Here is a 22,215-nt window from a genome sequence, read left to right as displayed (position 1 = left end):
TTTTATGTATTCCAGGATCAGTTTTTCAGGGCATATCATCTTATAAAGCTGCAATAAGATTTTTTTAGATTTTTCATAAGCAATATATTTCTCCTATATTTCTTCTCCAATTCTCGAACGTTTTGTTCAAGTGTTCTCCGAGCTTGCTTTCATTTTCGACTTTTAACGTGTACAATTTTCGCAAAAAGTAAAGTGTGCTCTCTCGTAAATTTTATTTAATTCATTCCATATATCTTTAGCTGGTTTTTTATTTCTTATTATGTATGATTTGGTTGTCTTCTACGAGTAGACGTATGGTAGTTTGTGATTGTTCATCTTGTGTTATACACTCAACGGTCATTTCTTTTGATTTAATCGTTTGGGATTAAATCCCAGAATCATTTCCAATTTATATTTTCGTAGCTGATAGCTGTTATTTTTTAGTTTCCTTCTGAGTATTTATTTTCGCAGCTAATAACAATTTTTTCTTCTATTTTTCAAATGCGAGTGCACAAAATATATTAGTTTTGTTTCTGTTTTCGGAAAAAAGGTGGGTTTTTCTTACGATTATCCAGTAGTAATTTCTGACAGAGTTCTTTTTCTGATTTTATTTTTATTCGTAATAGCTTATTTCGAATGTTTTACATATTCGGATGAAGTAAACTTGCACTCAGTCTCGTAATCACAGGTTGAAAGAATGTACATTACCTCCGTTTGCCATCTAAACGCAGTTAACTGACGATAAGCAAATATTAAAACAGAATCAAAGTTTCTTACCTCATTAAGGCATAATTCAAACGGCGAACACGAGAAACACAATTACAATGTAGAAACATATTTTTTATTAGCAAGAAGGAAAAATATCCCGCAATGATACAAACACTGTAAAACATTTATGCAAGAGAGTGTTTCTGTAAGATCAAATCTATTATTAGTTAAGGGGGGTGGAGACAATGTCGGTTGGGCAGCTTCCTCGCTTCCGGTTCCAATGGCAGTTCTACATTAGAAACATATTTATAGATACGATCGTATTAAACAACCACCTTAGTAGAATTCGCCACATTTTCAAAGGGTTCCAAACTCAGGTAACCATGCGTATAACCATTATTCCGACAACAATGCTCATAACAATCCTTCAATCAAGCAACGGCGCTATTTTCGTATGCGTTCTTTTATATTTTACCAAGTTCCAATGGTTTCTATAAACAAATAGCGATATTTTTTTAGTTTTAAAATACGACCTCGGGTCATATGCCAACAATGGAAGAAACTGAGGTAAACTTTAGGAAACTGCAGGAATATAGAATTTTGCTCAACATGTTCTGAAATGGACAACAACGAAATACGTTTCCTAGATAGTCGCTGTTGTCGAAGTTTGCAAGAAGTCGAAGAATTCTCTAATGCTTTTCTAAGCGAAAATGGATCGCTGTGTACTTCGGGAGAAGAAGAAAGCAAAAAACATTACATTTAAATTGCTGACGTATGGTTTATTTCCATGTCTCGATAATATTTACCGACATATGATAAATATCGATAGTATGAGAATTTTTCAAAAGGGAGGGGAGAAAGAGGAAACCACCAATTTGCACCCGCTTAGTAATTTATCCTTTCATATGTAAAATATCGCTACCCTGCGCCAAAATCGTTACGTTATAACCCTTTTCTTTGTTGCAGTAACGCAGAAAATATTCCTAAAACTTAACTGCTCAATTTATTAGAAATTAAATACTTAAAAATTATATCAATATTATAATTAGGAAAACAAAACAAAAATTTTAGTATTAAGAAGATATGTTTATTACTGTTAAATTGCTCAGTTTGTTAAAAATATAGCTATAATTTCAAACGTAATATTTTTGTGTCATATCGAACAGCAACTGAAAAAGGAGACTGTTGAAGATAAAGATGTTATGTATCATACATAACACTACCCCTTCGCGTTTATGACGAATATCATAATAGCGTAAGTTAGCGTATCATAATGACTATGATGTAAAATAAAATTGGAAAAAATATTTGACATACTTTAAGACATAATATTAAGACATACGTTTTACATAAAAGTCTGAGACTCTAAGCCACCATCGAATGTAGAAACACACCCATGTTAAAAGTGTTTTTAAGGGGTTAAAAAAAGGAAGCGTATTTAGAAGCGAATAAGGAAATATTGAAATAATGTAATCACTAACTCTAGATTGTCTAAATAATCTAAAAATCAAGACAACTACCTGCCATGCTTGCTTACAGAATTAAAACAATACTATCTTTAAGGGGAAGGAAGGAAATTCGCTTAAAGATCGTTTTAGTTGAAATAAGGAGGTTAGAGTTGACTTTAGGGTACCCCTTGTATTATCTCGAAGTTGTTGTTTCAGTTACAGCCAAGTTGTTGTTTCATTTATGGTAACCTGAGTAGCTGAATGTTATGGAAACCCTATTACGACGTAATCGTTTGCATTATTCTGGGAAATTTTGAATCATGGGATGTTTTGTAAGGGCTTTTGTGGTGTGTGTTGTAGCCATTTTCCGGATAGTCCGGAACTACGTAGGATATTTTTGACTCTTATTTTTGGGAATTTGTGTGGCGACGCCAATATACGGATTCGAGTTCAGATAATTTTAGGAGGTTTTTGGATGCTGTTAAGGAATTTTCTGTGCCCCAGACTGAAGACGAAGGAATTTTCAAATAAGGTAAGTGGGTATTTGCTTTGTATAGTGCTTATATGCATAACAGCTTTTTCCTTTTTTATGTTATTTTATCGTTTGGTTTAAAATGTAGTTTATTGAGATTGTGCATTTTTGTCTGCCTCTACCGTAGAATTGGGTGCTCCTTTGACTTTTTAAATGAAATTATATCGATGTGTACATGGATAAAGTCAAGGGAGTGCGCAATGCCATTTTTGTGCAATTCTGAAATGTTTTTTTAAGTGAAAATAGGTCGATGTGTACACGGATACGGATTTTGTGCGATTCTTCAAAATCGCCGCTACGCAAGCCAAAATAACAATTCAAAGAATTGCACAAACTCGGTATCCATATACCGCCAAGTTTCGCCAAGGGTTACCCTTACATATACTTTTACCAAAAAGGAATTATTTTCCAACACTTACCAGGTAAGAATCACTGCCTCCGGCTATGCTGAATCCGAGTTCGTTTTTCTTGTCCTTCTTCAGCACTATAGTCGTTTCCACAAACTCTTGGATGTTGCTCAAGGCTATAAAATGTCAGGAAAATAACTTTCAGTTAACCAACAGTCCGTGTCATAATAAAAGAATAATACTTAAAATGCAATTAAAGAAAATCTGTTTGAAGTTAAGTATACAGAGTGAACCAAAATAGCGATTGTGTTAGAGAATACCGTGGAAAAAACTCTCCAGTCCCGTTTTCTGAAAGAAATTTAATTTCTTATATTTAGGAATTTTCTATTCTCTAAAAACATTCCTCGAAAATTCAAAAAATAAAAGTGTATTTTCTGCCATCTGAAGAATTACGGTTTTCCAAATATAAATTTCCCTGCATATAATCTCTTGATATAGAAAAACGTGCTATCGTTTGAAATGGAATACGAGAAAAATATTAAGATTCGGAAGCGAAATTTCAAATTACTCACAAAATGTCAATGTCTGTCAGGCAACGAATCTGTCTGAAATTCATGTAAAACACATTCAGAGTGAATTATACGATTTTAGAAAAGCAAATTAGGCCCATTTACATAAAAGCAGAGATTACATCACGGGAAATATTCTAAGGTGAAATGACTCGTATTTACGGCAGACATAAAAAAGAACTGCGAAAGCGCTCATGCCGCCATCTCGTTTGTTTAGATTTGAACCCTTATGGAATCCGTTTAGTGGTTTTATACACTCGGCGCAAGTGAAAGTGCAGCACTGTGAAATAATGTTAGCATATGTTAAAGAAACAAGAATTTTACTGTAAGATTAGACGGAATATCTCCCGAACTTATCGTTACTTGAGGAAAATGCTGTTAAAGGTTGGGATAAAACTTAAAATATTTATCTATTTCTAAATTATAACTTTATCGATGTTACAATGTTGATTCTGTTTTGCAACTTAGGTATGGATACCGCGTTTCATTTTGAAGGAGAAGCAGACCTCAGAAGCAATGTCAAAAATAAATTCGAGTGATTCGAAATGAGTTTGAAAGATATATGTCTATTTTTGCACCTATGTATATTTTTCAACTAATCGCAATATTACGGTAACTGCTTCCTTAATAAACTTCACCAAGAGCACTTTAGCAAGTAATGACAGCACGGGGAATGCTGCATCAGTTCTTGTCCTTGTATAACCTGCAGTTGAATTTTGTAACATCCTTCCACCTGTATCATTCCAAAACACTATCCAGGAATTTTAATTCTTTCTGCGATAACTGCTAAGTCATATATTGTAAAGTTACTCCAGCGCGATTTATCGTAAATAACAAAAATACAAATTTTAACATTTGTATAACCCTATCCATTAGTCAGTCAACTTAAAAAAATGCACTTCAAGGAGATCTTATACTAGCTCAAGTAGTATAAGCATGTATAAGACCACTGTTTCTATCTCTACAGAATTTTACAATGTAAATATTTTAGTTACATTTCATGTTCACTAGTCGACATTTGCATTAGTAAAAGTGCTAAATAATTTATAACAAATGTTGGTTTCGTTGGTTTATTTGATTATGAAAAAGCACGCTAGGGCTTTGCTATAATGGGTCGATCACGATATCAACCATTGCTAAGGGGAGGGATGCTTTCGTAGAGGATATCCGAAGGGAAACCCGGTCATATACATAGGGCAAATCACAGAACACACATGCAAGCAGCTCATTTGCCTAGAATCGCAACCAGGCCGAACCACCAATTTTCGGCGACTTTATCGCTTGGCCGCTGCTCGGCTATTAAGCACTGCCTGAAGACTGCAGGAATATCATATTTATATGAATCATTTATACATGACATCGAAAATTATCTTTTTAAATTACTAATTGCACAGTAACAATAGATGATCTTGTTATGTAAGATTTAGAGTTCGTTTAGCTATCATAAAATATAACTAGATCTACTTAACTGTTAATCCTTGCAAATTCTCGCACAGGCTTGAAGAGGAACACAACCAGGAAAAGGGTGTAAAAGACCATTTTATTGAATACAATATAATTTACAGATGGCGCAGACTTACGTGCTTACAAACATGCGATGAGAACTTAAAGGCTAATATAACACTAAATTTAAAGTTAAAGAGACTACACAATTCAGCTTAAGCTCACAGGCTGCCTCAGAACATCCACCGGCAGAATAAGACCTCGGCGGCAAGAATGCGTAGCCTGTATCAAGGTTAACAGCTGGAAGATAATAGCAACGTGCGTGCAGAACAGCGAAAACTCGCTCTGTCTAATGCTTTCGCTCCACAGTTCAAATACTCTCGTTCACACTAATTCATTTACATCCTGACGACGAAATACGAGGGGAATAAAAGAAATCAGGAAAGTCTCACAAATTAAAATAACTATTAATAAAAATAATTAAAACCCTACAGCTACACTGTTGTTTAAAAATAATGTTGTTTTATAAAATAATTGTGCCCACTTAGTGGCTTGCGGGGTATACGGCGCCTATGAGTTTATTTCTTGTGGCATCTAAGAAGAAAAATTATCATTATTTTTATTATTGTAGTTGTTGCTGTTGACCGTAGAATTTCTTATAAATGCACAAATTTGTGTTGCCATCTGATAACAGACAGCACGTAGATACACACTGTGCAAGTGCACGAATACGCATCGCACGAACAGATTTCTAATAGTCTTGCAGCGGAAAATTTACTTTAGTAGTGGCAGATGCTGTGTACCATTTATATTTTGTCACTTTAGTTATTTCTCAAATTCTGATAATAGCCGAACTTTATGTTTCTTGGAGCATTCACGCTTTTATTTTCAATTACACATGATCAAAAATATTGTGGTGGTTAAAAAATTGCTTTTCATATTATAATTTAATTTAATCAATCCCGCGTAATTTAATGCAGTTTTATCAATATTTTATTCTATACTTTTTGATAGCCACAACACCATTTTTCTTTGAAACACGCATGCGAATCATCTGATCTGTTTGATGATATAAACGTTAAACTTGTAAACTTGAAGAGTCATCAGGATTTCTGAAGCGGGAGACGTGAAAAATGAGCGGTTCCCTCGCTCGATTCGAACCCTGGCTTCTCAAATACGCACCGAGAGTGCTACCACTACACCACCAAGTCATGCTGGAAGGAGGGAGGAAATACCACGGATACTCCTTTTTTTTTTTTTTAAAGACTGGGGATTAGTGGACATAATCGTCAAGTACGGATGGTGAAGAATCATCAGCCACCACCTTTTAGTTAGGGCACCACTGTAAAGTCATTAGGTTATTTTAAACAGGAATTGTGAAAAATGTGCAATGCCCTCTCCGGGACTCGAACTTGGATCTCCCGAATACGCGCCAAATGTGCTAACGTTACACTACGACGTCATAAACGTTGCATAAAGGAGTGAGAAAATACCTTAGAAACTAATCTAAATTTTTCTTTTACAGTTTTGTTTAAGTATAAACACTATCCTTGTTAGCAACTATTTGATCGACTTTTGAAAAACCACCCAAATATCAGGAAACTATGTTAAAGATTCCCCGAAGAAACGTTGTATGAAAAATTATTTCTAAAACTATCCGATGCTGAAAAGATGGGAATTCTTCAAACATTTAATTAGCTTTAAATAAGGATTAATGCACAAATCTGTAACAAAAACTGTTTCAACCATTAAATTAAAAAGACCGATCGAATTTTAAATGCGTCGCCTTAAATCTTAGTGTGTAAAAACATTCAAGAAAATTGGCTGGGAGGAGCGAATCCAATACTGGTTTCAATATTTGATCTAGAGAAAGAAAAATTTCAGCAAACATAGTACATCATAAACAACCTAAATAGAGCCGCATAAAAGTATCTTTCTGATGGCATGACTTTTATGAGGCTTCGCTGAGCAAATAAGGAGAAAAAAAGATAGATCACTACAGAAACACTGTAAACGATTTTCGTGACGACAAAATGTATTTGAGAAACTCGAAAGCGAAACTCGTTTCACAGTTCATGGGTCTTATTATGTATGGTTTTTAAATTCATGAACTACTTCCCCCGAAAATAATTTGTCGTGAATTTTCGTGTCCCCTTTCGATTAAATCTCCCAACTGCCAATGATTCTTCTTAATAATCGCAGTCCATGCGGAATGCGCTGTTCTTGATGATATGCCCCCCCTTTCAACAACAGCGGCAGGTTCCAGTGCAAATTTTAATAGAATTTTCAAATGGAAGCGGAAATCCATTTAATGGAATTCTTAGTCCTCGAACTCAGAAGCTCGGGGTACTGGGTAGAATGGGCCGCCTTCTCACCGTCGACGGCTCTCGAGAGCGATTTCCTATTTCAGGCGCGCGAAAAGCTTAGACATGGAAAGAGGCGAGAGCATCTTGCAATATTTCTGAAGATTCTTCGAGTTCCGATTGGGAAAAGCGTTGGAGTAGAAATGCAGGTTTTCGTACTCACCGCTCTTGTCTGCCAATTTCAATCGGGAAAGTATGTGGATTCATTGTGTAATGGGAAGACCGTGGATTCAGAGAGCAGAGTTCCCAAATTTGCATGATTTGTTGAAAGCGTTACATTTCGTATTCCTCCACATAGTCCCTATTCATTCATTTTGTTAAAATTCTTCAGAAGATATTTAACGGAAATGTTTGGCATTCGTCAGATTTATTCTCTTTCAGCCTACAAGAAATAATCTTATATTTGAATTATGGGTTTCACAATCTTTAAACCTAAAACAGCGCTGTCTTTAAACAACATATGTAACAATTTGAATGTTCTTTAAAAGAAATCACGTGAGAACATTTCATGTATTTTAGGAGACAATGTTAAAATCATAACTAACACAGATAAAAATAATTATTTATGATTAGAGTTTATGCTGTAAGATTTATTTTAATTAAAATATTTTTGCTTATTATTAAATTCTGTAGTACACTCCAACTGTTTCATCAACTCCACCGAATATGCAAAGGACAGGAATTTCAAATAGGGGTAAGAATCTAAATTTCAAGGTGAAAACTAGCAACTTCAGCAGACTGAAACAAACAGGCTCCTCTGTCGCTATATCAAAAAAGTTCCTCCGTTGCTATATCACGTGGGCGAGGTTTCTACCAGTTGATGATCTGAATATTTAATATCTGTCGTGCAAGAGGCCGATCCAGGTATTAGAGTCTAGATTTAAGCCTTTGAACTGTATATAATTTAGTTCAGTGTTCTCTACCATTCCGGCGAGAAACAAAAATGAATTGGATTAGTTTAGTTCCATACTTAAATCCATAATTATTTTAGATAATAATACAATAAAACTCGTTACGTATTAAAATTATTTTTCATCCCGTTTTCAATCCAAGTGAACAAAAATGTCAAAAATAATTTAAATTTAGCATTTGGGATTTTTTGACAAAATGTTTTCAAGCCAAAGGCTGGCTGGCGCCTATACTATGTCCCAGCCGTAGTTAATGGTGGGGTATGTATGTCCCATACGTAGCGATTGACTTACTATAAGCGCACCTATTATTCTGTAAAACGTTATTATATGAAATAGATTTTACATCGTATGGTACAGGGTAAAGCATTCGTTGCATAACCCAACATTACACATTGGGCAACTCATATTTCTTCTTTTCTATATGTTCATTTGTGTACAACGAGCACAGCGGCGTGTCGATTTTACAAATATTGGAAGATGATCCCCAACACTTAGGAGATTCTAACTATATTTTAACCAAGCAGTAATTATTAAACTTATATTGAGACATATAATGATCCGTTAGTAATTAGAGGTTTAAGTTGTATAAATGTCCAGAACTAGTTTCCAAGGTTTGAATTAAATCTCCTTCTTCAACTACAGAAGAGAAAATCACGAAGCAAGAGTCTGTGATCATGCAATAACAATAGATCAGAAAGTCTGAAAGGTTTCAGATTTCAAATTACGTCCAAAGGGGCGTTTTTTTAACGTTTTGTGCGTTACCTTTATTTATTAAATATCATGCTCTTTGCACTTAAAGCATAAAATTCAGTTCAATAGCAATGTCGCAAAATAAGTTTAAAATGAGCCTATCTTTAGAATTTCCGATACACAGTTCCGCGCGCTGGAGATAAAAAGGTTTTTTCCCCGTAGAGTGTTGCCATTGCTCGCTTGAAATCCTTGAGTTTGTTAATAAAAAATTCGTTAAAGTTTTACAAAATAGGAAATCGATCATAAAACAAATTCGAAATTTCAAATTTGGTGTTCCACATGCTCACATTCGTTGGAGGATTACGTCATTATTTTTCATTATTTAATTTCTTCAAATATAATGCAAGACTCTAACATTTGGGTGGCAACAGTTTGAAAAGTGAAACGAATATTTATAGTGCTTCAACGCAAAATCGCAGTTAATCAATCATCAATCAATCATCTGCTCCATTTTACTCGAAAACAATAGTCCTTCAGGGACAAAGCCCCTTGGGACTAAAAATTGGAAAACGTTTCATTTAAGGAGAACCAGTCAAGGTTGCGTCTGCCACGGTTAGAACTATAAACTTCTATGGTGTTAACTGCTTGCTCTGCGAGAACACGTAAGGTAGGGAGGGTGCAAGAATTCTATACATTCTGATCCATTTAAAGGGAATTTGGGTAAAGACATGAAATTCTCGCTGGCAAATCCAAGTTACGACAATTTATCATCTGCGGCCTTTTTGTTCGAGAGCCAGCTAAAAGACTAATAATTTAAAAGAAAGAAACTAGAAAACTCAGTTGTAGTTTCGCGAGTCTTCGGAAACAATGGATCTCCCTCTTGTTAGCTGAATGTTTCAACCACGTTTTCTAAGATACCATGTATCGGGAAATCCAATAATTTCTTTCTAGTTTACATAAAAAATTTTAAAACAGATTTAATAAACATGAAAACTAATGCGATTTTTTCATAACATGCTGCGAAATTTATGTGATTGAATCTAATTAAACTCAGATCCAAAAGAATTTCAACTTAACAGCTCCGGCGTTTTTGTTTTTCTCTATTTCTCATTATGAAATTATTAAGAGTTCATATTACCACTTTGGAAGATTAAAATCCATTTCATTTTCGACATTTATGACATAAAGGCCATTTCGTGCAAAATGTTTCTAGGCAAATATAAAATGAGTTTCTAAAGAGATAAATAATTTTTAAATACCTTAACAATATATTCAGTAACTTAGTTAATACAAATGATAATAAAAGTTCATATTTAAAGTTAGTTGGAAATCACATTTTTATATCGGAAGCAGTTTTAATGAAATCGAGAACAACATTACCACCGCGATGAAGCATTAAAAAGAAAAAGAAAATAACCATAACGGACGAAAACAGGTTGCACCACTTTGCATAAAACAATTTGAAATATCCATTCTTGGATTTTTTTGTATTTTAGTCCAGAACGATCTTCCAGATAGTTCTGATTACAGGTGGGGTGATTACAGGTGGGGTGATTACAGGTGGGGTGATTTAAGAAGTAATTACCTCCCAGGCATACTTAATACTGGAATGTCTCAGCATTTTTATTTTTTATTAAATAAAATAGAAAGTTAAATTCATATCCTTTAATTTAGCTTTGCTCTTTACTGAATGCTGATATTTAAGGAATTTAAAATGGAACTCATTTAGAAGAAGGAATTCTGCGGATAAAGAGAGAAATGAATTTTTTGTGATGGGTGGCTTTTGTTGGATTTGTTATCTTCCCGTTACTCCTTTTTCTAAGTTCCTTTCAATTTTGACATTTGCTTTTGTCCCAACATCTTCTAACCGTTTTTCCCCTGATTGTTTCTTTAATTCTTAAAAAAAAAAAAAAAAAAAAAAAAAAAAAAAAAAAAAAAAACTACATTGCTTCTTCTTTATTCTTTTTGTTGCGAATATAATATTATTATTTAGTTTTATTATAGCTCTTCCGGTGTTTTCAGTACTCGTTTTTATGCTTAATGGTATAACGTTTCACACACTTTTCATCTGCTCCATTTTACTCTTTATTCATTTATAGCACAGACAGTTGTTGTGTTGTGACATATCTCACTTGTCTGATAGTAACATCAGAACAAGCCGACAAAATTCACCTTGGTAAGGAGAGCAAGTTTGCAACTCTCTTTGCTAAGTGTTTCACGTTGGCTGATGCGAGCAGTATGTGATCAGGTGTTATTCTTCTGATAAAGGGCACTGGCCATTCCCTGAAGATAGAAGAGCGTTACCGGCCGAAGCCACGTCATCCACGTATTGTTGGGCTGTCATAGTGAACTCAATATGAACCAGAAGTGACCTGGAATCGTATGCAATTGCGTCCCTAACCATGATGCCGCGTTGTCGCTCGGTGGAGCGTTGCACAATTGCTGCCGGCTTGAACCTGTTTCCGCATCGACGCCAGACTCGTACTCGGCAACTATCATTGGACAAACTCATCATAACTCATCCGAGAGCACAAAATTCGATTCAAAGGCAAAAAATAAATAAAAAATAAAAAAAGGGGGGGGGAATTCAAGCTTATAAGGTTAAATGAAAGTGCTTAAAAATAGCATATTCTTAGACTTTCCCATAGACAGTGTCAAGCACTGGAGACAAAAATGTTTTTTTTTTCTTGTACAGTATTGCCACTGCTGGCTGTCAAATTTTTGCGTTTTTAGCCAAAATTTTTTTAACGTTTTATGAAATATGAAATAGATAATAAATCACATTCGAAATTCAAAATTAGGGCTTTCATGTGCAAATGTTCGAGCGAAGTTGTTCAAAATTTGATGCTATATGTACCGCTGTGTTTTCACAGTGCGGGAGACAGGCTTACATTCGTGCAAATTCCCCATTATTTAATTTCTTTAAACCTAATACAGGGCGATAATATTTGGTGACAAGAATTTGAAACGAGATACTCCCTTTATAGTGATTAAACTCAAAATGAGGTTTCGGACTAATATCCCATTCGAGACTAATGGCTTCCTCTTGAACTAAAACAAAGACATCAAGCAAAAAAAAAAAACAAGCTTAACTTTCCTTACTGTAGTAATGAGTTATCTTGTTTGCAGCTCAATCAATACGTATAGTTTATCTTGTGCCCATTGCTGCTCGCCTGAATGATATTATAGTTTAATAATAATGCTATATTTAATATATGCTACATTTCTTTATCAGAACTACTAATTGAATGTAAGGAGGTAAAAAAGATGAGAAGGTTGTAGAGATAATAAGTATTTTTTGGAAGCAGGCAAGATGAAAAATGAGCAATCGCCTTCGCCGGGAATCGAACCACGGATCTCTAAACACCGGCCCAGCGTGCCGAACCACTACACCACGAAGGCACGCTAAGAAAGCGGTAGAAATACCTTATAAGGTTAAATGAACTTTTTTATCTTAATTAGGTTAGGTTAGGTTAATTAATTACTGCAAAGCCTCGAGAGCTATCTGCCTAAGGGGAAAGATGTCTTTGTGGAGGACTTTCTAAGGGCAACTGGCTCGTATAAACGTTACACATGGGGGAAACCACGAAACCAGCCAGCCCGTTCGCGGGATTCGAACCTCGGGCCGAACTACCAGTGTTCATCGACTTTACCGCTCGGCTGCTGGTGGGCTCTTTTTATCTTAAAAATTTTCCTTCACTCAAACGTTTAGTCATGTAAGCACACATATATATATGTATATATACAGGCACTTTTCATTTCATATTTACTACAGTTTACTAATTCAATTGAATCGATAAACTGCTGCTCGTATTATTTCAGTTGGATGTGTTTTAGTTATTAAACAAGTACAAAAGACGGAAAAACATTTTCTAATGAATTCTATCATCAAGAACTCGTAGTATAGATAAAACGTTTTATGACTTTTACAATAAAAAGACTATGAGTTAAACCTATTGGTTTATGCATTATTAAGCAGTAAAATGAATAAAAAATGAATAAAATCGTTGCTAGGCTGCAGTTAAGTTATCAATGAGTAATTTAATACACCATATCTATTTATGATAAAAAAATTTGTCATAGGGAGTGATTCATTTAAAATGCACATGTGGCAACGAAATGCTTTGGGGAAGTTTTCGAAAGATGTTAAAACCACTTTCATCAGTTTTCAGCAACAGTCTGTGTTTCATAACATTTAATGTTAAGCAAAACAAAATAGTCTAAAAGACTTCAGATTTTATATTACTCCCACGCGTGCTTCTTTTACTTCGCTGTACGAAGTAAAGGAAGTATTGTAACAGCGAAACATTCCGGGTATCTTATTTCAACGAAAATATCTCTTTTTGACAGCTATCGAATGCAATTTAACGATGTTTTTGAGTAAAGCCACATAAGGACGAATGAAGGACTCTTTTTCCCTAAACGGATTGTAAAATTGGATTTAAAATGGATTCAGAAGAGATTTATTTTGTGACGTCTGTACGTACATACGTACGTACCTATGACTCGCATAACTCAAAAACGAGTAGCCTCAGAACTTTAAAATTTGGTATATAGGACTGTAATAACATGTAAATGTGCACCTTCCTGTTCGGTTATAACCGGCAGTACCAAAAGTATATAAATAGTTATGTATATCCGCTCTGTTACTCGGCTACAAACATCTTCATTAAAAATTGTAAAATACAGATAAACATAAAAGAACAAATGCAGCTAAAGACAGTTAAAAAATATTTATAGTTCAAATGTGTATGCATAAAGAAGCAATTCTGCCGAGATAAAATTTTCCGTGCACAAAACTGAAAGTTAAATTACCCTAGGCCAAAAATATATTGAAGTTAATGCACTAACTGATTTAATTTATCGTTCTGCTACGAGTTTCCGATGTAAGCAAATGGTAAGCCTAGTTAGGCCTAGCGTCTTTTTAATGTTGATAAATTGTTGATTATTCTACATCAGTTGCATGCAAATTAGCTAAAGGTATGAAAACCTTAACCGGGACATAAGAACTACATAATTCAATCACTTTTAAAGCAAAAAATGCACAATGTGCCAGCATATAAGAAAATAAAAAAAAGAGCTCACCGAACCGGTAATGGAGGGATATACACTGGTGTGCAAAAATTAAGGACGAGACGGTTTTTTCAATATAACTTTGTACAAAAGCTTTCCAAATCAACACATTTAATACCGTAAGATCCCCAATACGTAAGGACATGAGTAATGTAAGCAACACTTACTAAAAGAGAAATCAGAGGGATAAAAAGAAGCTTTATTGAAAAAGTAGCATGGAGCGCAATGCGACTGAAGGCCGAAACATCCCTGTGATGGGTGTCCAGCAAGAAACATCCGATCTTTAATAAAGGATATGATCTCCCCTGACTGCTAGGCAGGTTTCACAGCGTCTGCCCATGCTGAGAATGTGGGTGTCAATGAGTTGTTGAGGCATTGCTGCCCATTCGTCTTGCAGCGCCAATCGAAGCTCCGGAATCGTTACTGGTGGTAAGGTACGAGCTGCCAAGCGTCTGCCTAGAAAATCCCATACATACTCGATGGGATTGAGATCCGGAGATCGTGCCGGCTAATCCATACGTTCAATATCCTCACTCTCTAAGAGCTGTTCGGCAGCTACTGTGCGATGACATGGTGCACTGTCGTCCATGAAAAGGAGCTGCGGACCCATAGCGCCTCTAAAAAGACGCACATATGGAAGAAGAATCTCGTTACAATAACGGGTCCCGTTGACTGAACCTGCGTCGAAGATGTGAAGGTCTGTACGACTACCAAGCATGATGCCTCGCCAAACGAGAACACCGCCACCTCCATACCTGTCCCTTTCAATGATGTTCGAGGGATGATTGCAGCTTCCCCGCTCTCTCCAGATGAGTATGCGATGAGAATCGCTACTCAGACTGAATCTTCTCTCATCTGTAAAGAGTACTCGTCCCCATTCATTGTCTCTCCAATTCCGGTGTTCCCGGCACTACAGAGAACGCCTTCTCCGATGGGCAGGCGTTAGAGGTACACACCTCTAACGTCTACAGGGCGTCGTGCAAACAGACCACCACCGTGCAGTCTTCTGGCCACGGTAAAACGCGATATCGGTCGTCCAGTCGCTTGTGTCGTGTGTCTAGCGATTCTCCCGCTGTCTGCCGCCTGTTTCTTCTGGCCTGTAAGGCAATATACTGGCCATCTGCGGGTGTGGTTCCTCGTGGACGACCACTACTAAACCCCCGGATAGCTGTTCCTGTAGTTTGAAATTGTCTCCAAAGTCGTGAAACGATGCTGTGAGCAATTCCGAACTCTGCAGCCACACTTTTCACACTGCGGCCTTCCTCCAACTTCCCAATGATTCGACCTCGGGTAAAAGCATACAGATGTCGTCTAACAGATTGTTTATTCGCCATTTCTCGCTGAGGCCGCAACTCGGTGAGATTTTAACTGCTATACGGCGTGCAATCTCTTTGCCAGAAATAGTGATCTTACACCGACAACATGCTTTCTACTACTCAGACACTCCCCCATTATGTCTACCTGCATATCTGCGCATGTGCTACCGTACATCACCTTACTTAATCTCCTAATTGGTCTTTCTATTCGCTCTGCCTCTTCGTTCAGCTGATATGCTAATTTTTCGACTTCGTCCTTAATTTTTGCACACCAGTGTATGTATTTATTTATTTAATATACCATTGGTGCTGCCATTTGCAAAGGAAAAGGGAGATATGCAGTTTCATACTATACCAGTCTAGAACAATACAGTTCTTTCACTTTAAAGCAAAAATGCACAACTTATCATATTATAAGGGTAAAAACACAGAGCTCATCAAACCGGGTAAGAGGCTGAGTATATATACACATTTATATGTTTGGTGCGACAGATTGCAACAAAAAAAGAAGATGTACAACTAGGAGTGTTATATCAGTCTCATGTGCGAAATTCCAATGGTCTACGTCCACTCGTTTTTGAGTTATGGGTGATAAATACATATATACATACGTATAGACGTCACGGAAAAAAATCCCAGCTGAATCCATTTTAAATCTATTTTACAATACGCTTTGGGAAGCATAGTCCGTTATTCTATGTGTACGTACAGATGCCACGAAAAACGTCATATGAATGGATTCGAGCGTGGCCAAAATGGATATTTAAAAAAAAAAATAAGATACCAGAAATTTCTCATGATTACAATACTTCTTTTATTTCTTACAAGGAAGTAAAACATAAAATATAACTTGTAAATTAAATAGCTAAAATATTTTATTAGTTTTAAATATAACACTGCAAGCAGAGTGACTTATTATCCATTTGGCGGATTAAATAGATTTAATGATCTGATTTCATTAGAGTAATCATACACGGTGAAGAAGTGCTTATACATTTCATTATAGTAATTCATATGCAAAGAAGCTCTGTTTATATATTTGTCATTTACACTCCCTTTTATGAATTTACACGACATTTCACCTCTGCCCTGTTTCGTTTCTATTCATGTTAACAGTGAAATATTTTATTTACACGACGAGTAATTTTCGTTATGTGTCGTTTTTGTCTGTGACTTTTTCGAGACGCTTCTTTTGGAAGCTGAAAGAGGTTTTCAATAAGTGATTTTTTTCTTTTAGTTACATACCGAAGTTGAACATAGTGATACCCAGAAGGTTAGATGCGGTTGTCTGTCACTGGATAGGGGTTGCATATAACTAGGGAGGGGTAGTAAGGAATGCAGAGCTTGAAGTCCAGATCAGTTTACTGAAGACTTTTTTTGCGCTATTTGACACGACTGTTGATTGCATTTTGCATCACGGCTCAAAATCAAATGACAACTTCTATGACACTTGAGGATATTTTCCTTAGGAATAACTAAACTTTGAACTTGCGTTTTGTAATACAAATGAAAGTTTTGGTTAAATCTTCCTGGAAAACGTGTTCACAAAAAATATCAGCAATTGCAATAAATATAATATTTTTCTCTTTGGATATTCAAGATCAACTGCAATAAAGGTATACCTATCACTATCTGTCTTCATATCCAAATATTGCATAATTTGAATTCTTATTATTTTGAAAAGGAAATCTCTTTAAGATATAAATAGTATTTTAAACAAACAAAAAAAACAGTATGATAAAACTGACTTTATGTAGTGGTACTACTACAACTACTACATTAGTAGCAAAATTCTACTGCTAAAATATATGCATCACATGTCTTGAGCTTAAATTACACCTTTCACATTTCTCCGGACTTTTTCAACGCTTCCTTGAATAGAGTCTAAACGGTTTTTTACTGTAGTATGTTGTTCTTGGTATTTCAATGGCCAGACTCTGCAACCTAATATATTGGCCTAGGATGGCCATCGGTTATTTAGCTGTCTCATCGCCGAGAACAATTTTCCGAGATGCACTACAAGAGTAGACCAGTTTTACACCTGACACAACGTGGATGTTCTGCAGCAGTAGTTAAGAACATCTCCGGGAAAGGGATCAGAAGGCCGCCCACTTTTCCAAACATCTCGACAGGACTTTTGGCTCAGCTATAATTTGAGTGGCCTCATGCTCCATAGGCACTGTACACTTAAAAACATCCAAGCCGTCTCCGGGACTTAACCCCAGGGCCACGAATACAGTCGGAGGCTCTAACTTCCATATGAGCAAGGTGGTGCTTTACTGTATTATAAAAGAATTCATAAAAACTTTCAATAAGAGAATTTTCCATTCTGTGTACGTGCTTTGTGGGGACGAGATTTTGAAACTAACAAGCTTCCTTCGAATACTTGCCGCCTCATTTTTACCTTATCTCCGACATTATCGATATTCTAAAGTTTACGTCCCTTCGCGAAAGAATCCTAGTCTTCATCCGTTTTAATATTTAGAACTTTCGACTTCAAGACAACTAGTTATTTCTTCAACAAATCCGAGAAAGCAACGCTGGAAAAATAAAAGAACTGAAATGAACGATGAGAATTCTACGAACGCCAGATAACTCTCAAGAAGTGCGCAACCCTGCGATGAAAAATCGTTTTTCTATAGTTTAGTTGCTCTTATTGTGTTTTTCCGCGCTGAATTCTGAAAGCACAATAAATATATCCTGATAAAAACAGTTATTTTACAAATTCGATTTGTTTTATCTTTTGTTATTTTTTTATCAGTATCTATTCATTTCTTTGTAAAGTTGTCTTCCCAGCATTACACCAGCTATGGAAGGTTTTATGGTTGCCATAGCGTTGCTGAAAGGTTTTCATGTTTGTGATTTATCGTCAAATTGGCGACATACTAAAAGGGAACGCTAAAAAATCCCGAATCTAAATATCGGCATTTTGGATCATCCGGAGCACTAGACTAAAATAAAAATTAAACTTTTAAATTTTTTAAGTGGTTTTACTTTTTGTTTGCTATTTAAATTTTAAAAAAGCAATGGAGTGAGTTACAAATATTCTAAGAAACTATAGTTTTAATTTAAATGACTGTACACATACAATAATGTTAGGCAAAATCTTACAGTGTTATATAACTTGAATGCATTTGTAAAAGTGATTTGGTATAGTATACATGCCTTTTATTCATTGTTTAGTGATACTATAAATTATAATTTAAGGCTACAAGAACTTCTTTATTAAAACAAACTAAATAAACGGAATATAACGGGTGGCCATAATTAAACTGACAGTGCTCACAGTGTTCTGTAGCGCGATCTATTTGCGAGAATGACGCCACATTTTGTAGGAAGATTAAACAAGACGGGGGACGAAGGATTCCGCGAAAAAAAAAATTAGTTCCAAAAGTCACCGCTTGAGAGTCTGAACCTAGAGATGCGTACTAATACTTTTCTTGTTGTGAGTAGCAATGCTCCAATAAGTATGCACATCGTGAAATATGTGTATAAATCGATTGCAGAATTCAGTACATTCACTACAGATATTATAAAAGTGGCTCAATCTTACAAGAACATCCTCGAAAACCTTTTGAATTCTAAACCTGGCATTACCAACAAGTCTTCGATAGCCTAGGTTAAATACTATTTCTTCCTCACGAAGAATTTAATAATGGAGCACTGTACAGCAATGGCTGAATGCGAGACAATGCTGTAAAATGTGAATACTCCTGCTGAAAACGTGACTGCTTTACGGACGCAGCTAAACAACCTCACAAAGATAAACTTCAGACAATATTAAAAAAAAATTCTGAAGGCTTTCAGATTTTATATTACGCCCATAGGGAAGTTTTTTTAATGTTCTGCGTGTTAACTTTATTACTTAAAAATTATGTTCTTTCACTTAAACCATGAAATTCAATTTAACAGCAATATCGCAAAATAATTGAAAAAGATCATATCTTGAGAATTTCCGATACACTGTTTTGCAACGCTGGAAATAATTTTTTTTTTTTTGGGGGGGGGGTACAGTGGTGTCATTGCTCGTTTTGAAATCGTAGATTTTCTTAATTAAAAATTCGTTAAAGTTTTACAAAATATGAAATAGATAGTAAAACAAATTCCAAATTTGGGCTTCTAGATGCTTATATTCGAGTGGAGGGCAACGTTATTCAAAATTGGAAGGCTCTAAGTGCTGTTGTTTTTTGACAGTGCGAGAAAATTACATACATTCATGCAGATTCTGCATTATTTAATTTGTTTAAATATAATGCACGGCTCTAGAATTTGGTGTCAACAATTTGAAACGTGATACGCCGTTTATAGTGATTCGACACAAAATTGAAAAACGAAAACAATAGTCCTTCAGGGACAAAGCTCCTTTGGACTAAAGCATCTGAGGCTTTTAATATTATCTTGTGTTTAACATTCTAAGTAGTTTGAAGTGGTCTACTGATTGTGCTTTGTCATAATGAGAAGTGATGTAGGAGTACTTTTGTAAAAGTTCCAAAATTGTTGAGTGTTTCTTTTGTAGAGTGTTTCTTTTCTTTTTTTCATCAATCTATCATCGTTTCTTGCGTGTTCAGTCCATTATGAATAAGTACGTGATTAACAACATCATCTTTTCTGCAGATCAATCACTTTCAATGAAAGGTTCAGACGGAGTTCCGCAGTTGTACGCTCAAATGTATTTTGATATATGGAAATGTCTTTATACTTGCATTAAGATCCTTAAAATGCTAAATGCTGTTTTAACTGTAATTTAATTCCAGAAAATATATCTGTCTTGAATGTTTATGGAAACAGAGATTTCGCCAATATTTAGAATATTTTTACGTCATGGAAAATGATCAAACTTGTTTTATGTAATTTATATTTCAAGCAACGCTTTCGGACTTTGCAACAGAATACGTGTTACATATGAGCATTGCTTTTCCCTGTAATTTTAGGTTAAATTTATTAAGATATCCCGCGATGTCTGCAGAAAATGCTAATTTCTATATTCATACATTGTTCAATAACTGGAAGTTGTAGCTAGCTTTTCTCATTTATCAAAATTTCTGTTATTTCTCTGAGTTGAAAACTTTTCCTGCTGCTGACCCATTGAACTGTTGACTGGTAGGACAAGTCAGGATCTTCGGCCTCGATCTCTCATAAAAATTCATGAAACCCACTCTGATGAAGTCCACGAGAGTGAATAAAATTAACGACTGACACAACGTGTTCAGTAACATATGACACCATCGAAAGAACGGCTTATCCGCTGCCGGGATAAAGTTGATTTGAACCCACTTAAAAGCTCTGTTGAAGTCATACGAGAATTAAAAAACCCACCTAATCGTATTTGGGGTACTACCATATGAAACCTCAGCAGGGAAGATCATAGAGGCAGCTTTCCTCTATCTAACTCCGACCAGTCCATAGAAGTCAATGTTCCTTAGGTAACCGCTTCGACCAATAGACTACCCCTGTAACTGGATCATACATAGGGAGCATATTCTAAACAACAGAAGATTTTCTTGGGCCTTAGCTTCTCTACTGTTAAAGAGTATTTTTCAAGTACGCAAATGCTGTAATTGTCTACTGTTTGGGTGCCTGGCTAGAAATTGTAAGCATTCAAGAGCTTGTTCAAGGGGTGGTGAAGGACACAGTGCTAAAGACTGCAGCTCTGAGACCGTAAAGTGCAGAAACTGCACCTTGGCAAGCAATGACAGAGGCACAAGCCCCGAGACTAGTCATTCCGCAAGTTCGTCAAAATGTCCCAACTACAGAATGAAATTGGGTATCATCAGGAAAGTCTGTAGAGACATTAGGATATTTTTTGGAGGCCAGAGAGATGAAAAATTAACAACGCCTTCGCCGAGAATCGAACCACGGACCTCTGGAATAACAGCCCAGCGTGCAAAACGACTGCACCACGAAGAAACGTTAAGAAGGCGGGAGAAATACCTTATATACTCCCCTTTTTAAAGGGCGATTGGGATTTTCAGGGGACCCAATCGCCAAATCCTGGGTGTGGAGAAACCTCATCCAAAACCTTTGTTTAGTTCGGGCGCCGCTGTAGAGAAATTAGGTTAATTGGAAAAGCCGGAGAGATGAAGAATTAGCAACTCCTTCGCCGGGAATCGAACCATGGACCTCTGGAATACCAGCCCAGCGTGCAGAACCACTACACCATTTAAGAAGGCGGGAGAAATACCCTATAAGTCAAACATTTTCAGGTCACACGCCACACGTGTATCAGCAGAAACATTTTGTTGCAATGCAATTTACAAAGACCTGAAGCAGCCACTTTAAATGTTCTTCAACTAATAATGCACAGCACACCCTGTTTGGCATTACCTCAACCCTACATTAAAGGAATGGTACTATCCCTGGAATTGGCCTACTTGCGAGGTATTTCTATCTAAAATCAAGCTGGCAGTTGTACTTTACAATGGTCCTTTGAATCCAGAGCTCCAAGTTCAAACACACCACACAGTTTCTATCCTTTTTGATACAATTGATAATAATTGAATGAGAACTAATTTCTACTTTCCACCTTTCTGAATAGTTAACATGTCAAGAATTTTCGCCTCCCTCCACTTGTTTAGTTTTGGAATTGGTAGCACGTCCGGCTAACAATCGGAAGATCCAGAGTTTGCAGTAGCATTACTGTTTCTCATGATTTTTGCGTCAAAAGCATTAAAACACTATAGAAGTGTCCTGGGACTAAAAATGTGACGCTTGACAATTCGTCACCACCTTAATTTGGCAAATGGTTCTCCTACATACAGATAACATATGATGCTGGGAATATCCGTCATCAATTATAGTACCTCGGAATCATTTCAAGATGTAGATGAATCAAAGAT

The 22,215-nt window shown here is 35.9% G+C and overlaps 1 protein-coding gene across 2 annotated transcripts in view; it reads right to left on the bottom strand.

Annotated features, from left to right (window-relative positions):
• LOC118182447 (multiple PDZ domain protein-like) overlaps window positions 1–22,215 on the bottom strand; it is a 244,881-nt gene that overhangs the window by 94,658 nt on the left and 128,008 nt on the right. For both annotated transcript variants that reach the window (XM_035351789.2, XM_035351790.2), the window contains exon 3: window positions 3,087–3,190. In XM_035351789.2, the coding sequence (XP_035207680.1) occupies window positions 3,087–3,190 (104 nt within the window). The remainder of the gene's footprint in view (window positions 1–3,086; window positions 3,191–22,215) is intronic.

This window comes from Stegodyphus dumicola, chromosome 6 (genome assembly GCF_044657685.1).
Source record: "Stegodyphus dumicola isolate Sdum_Otavi_A_Nest chromosome 6, ASM4465768v1".
In the NCBI taxonomy this organism is placed as follows: Eukaryota; Metazoa; Arthropoda; class Arachnida; order Araneae; family Eresidae; genus Stegodyphus; species Stegodyphus dumicola.
This window is presented reverse-complemented; position numbering and strand designations above follow the sequence as displayed.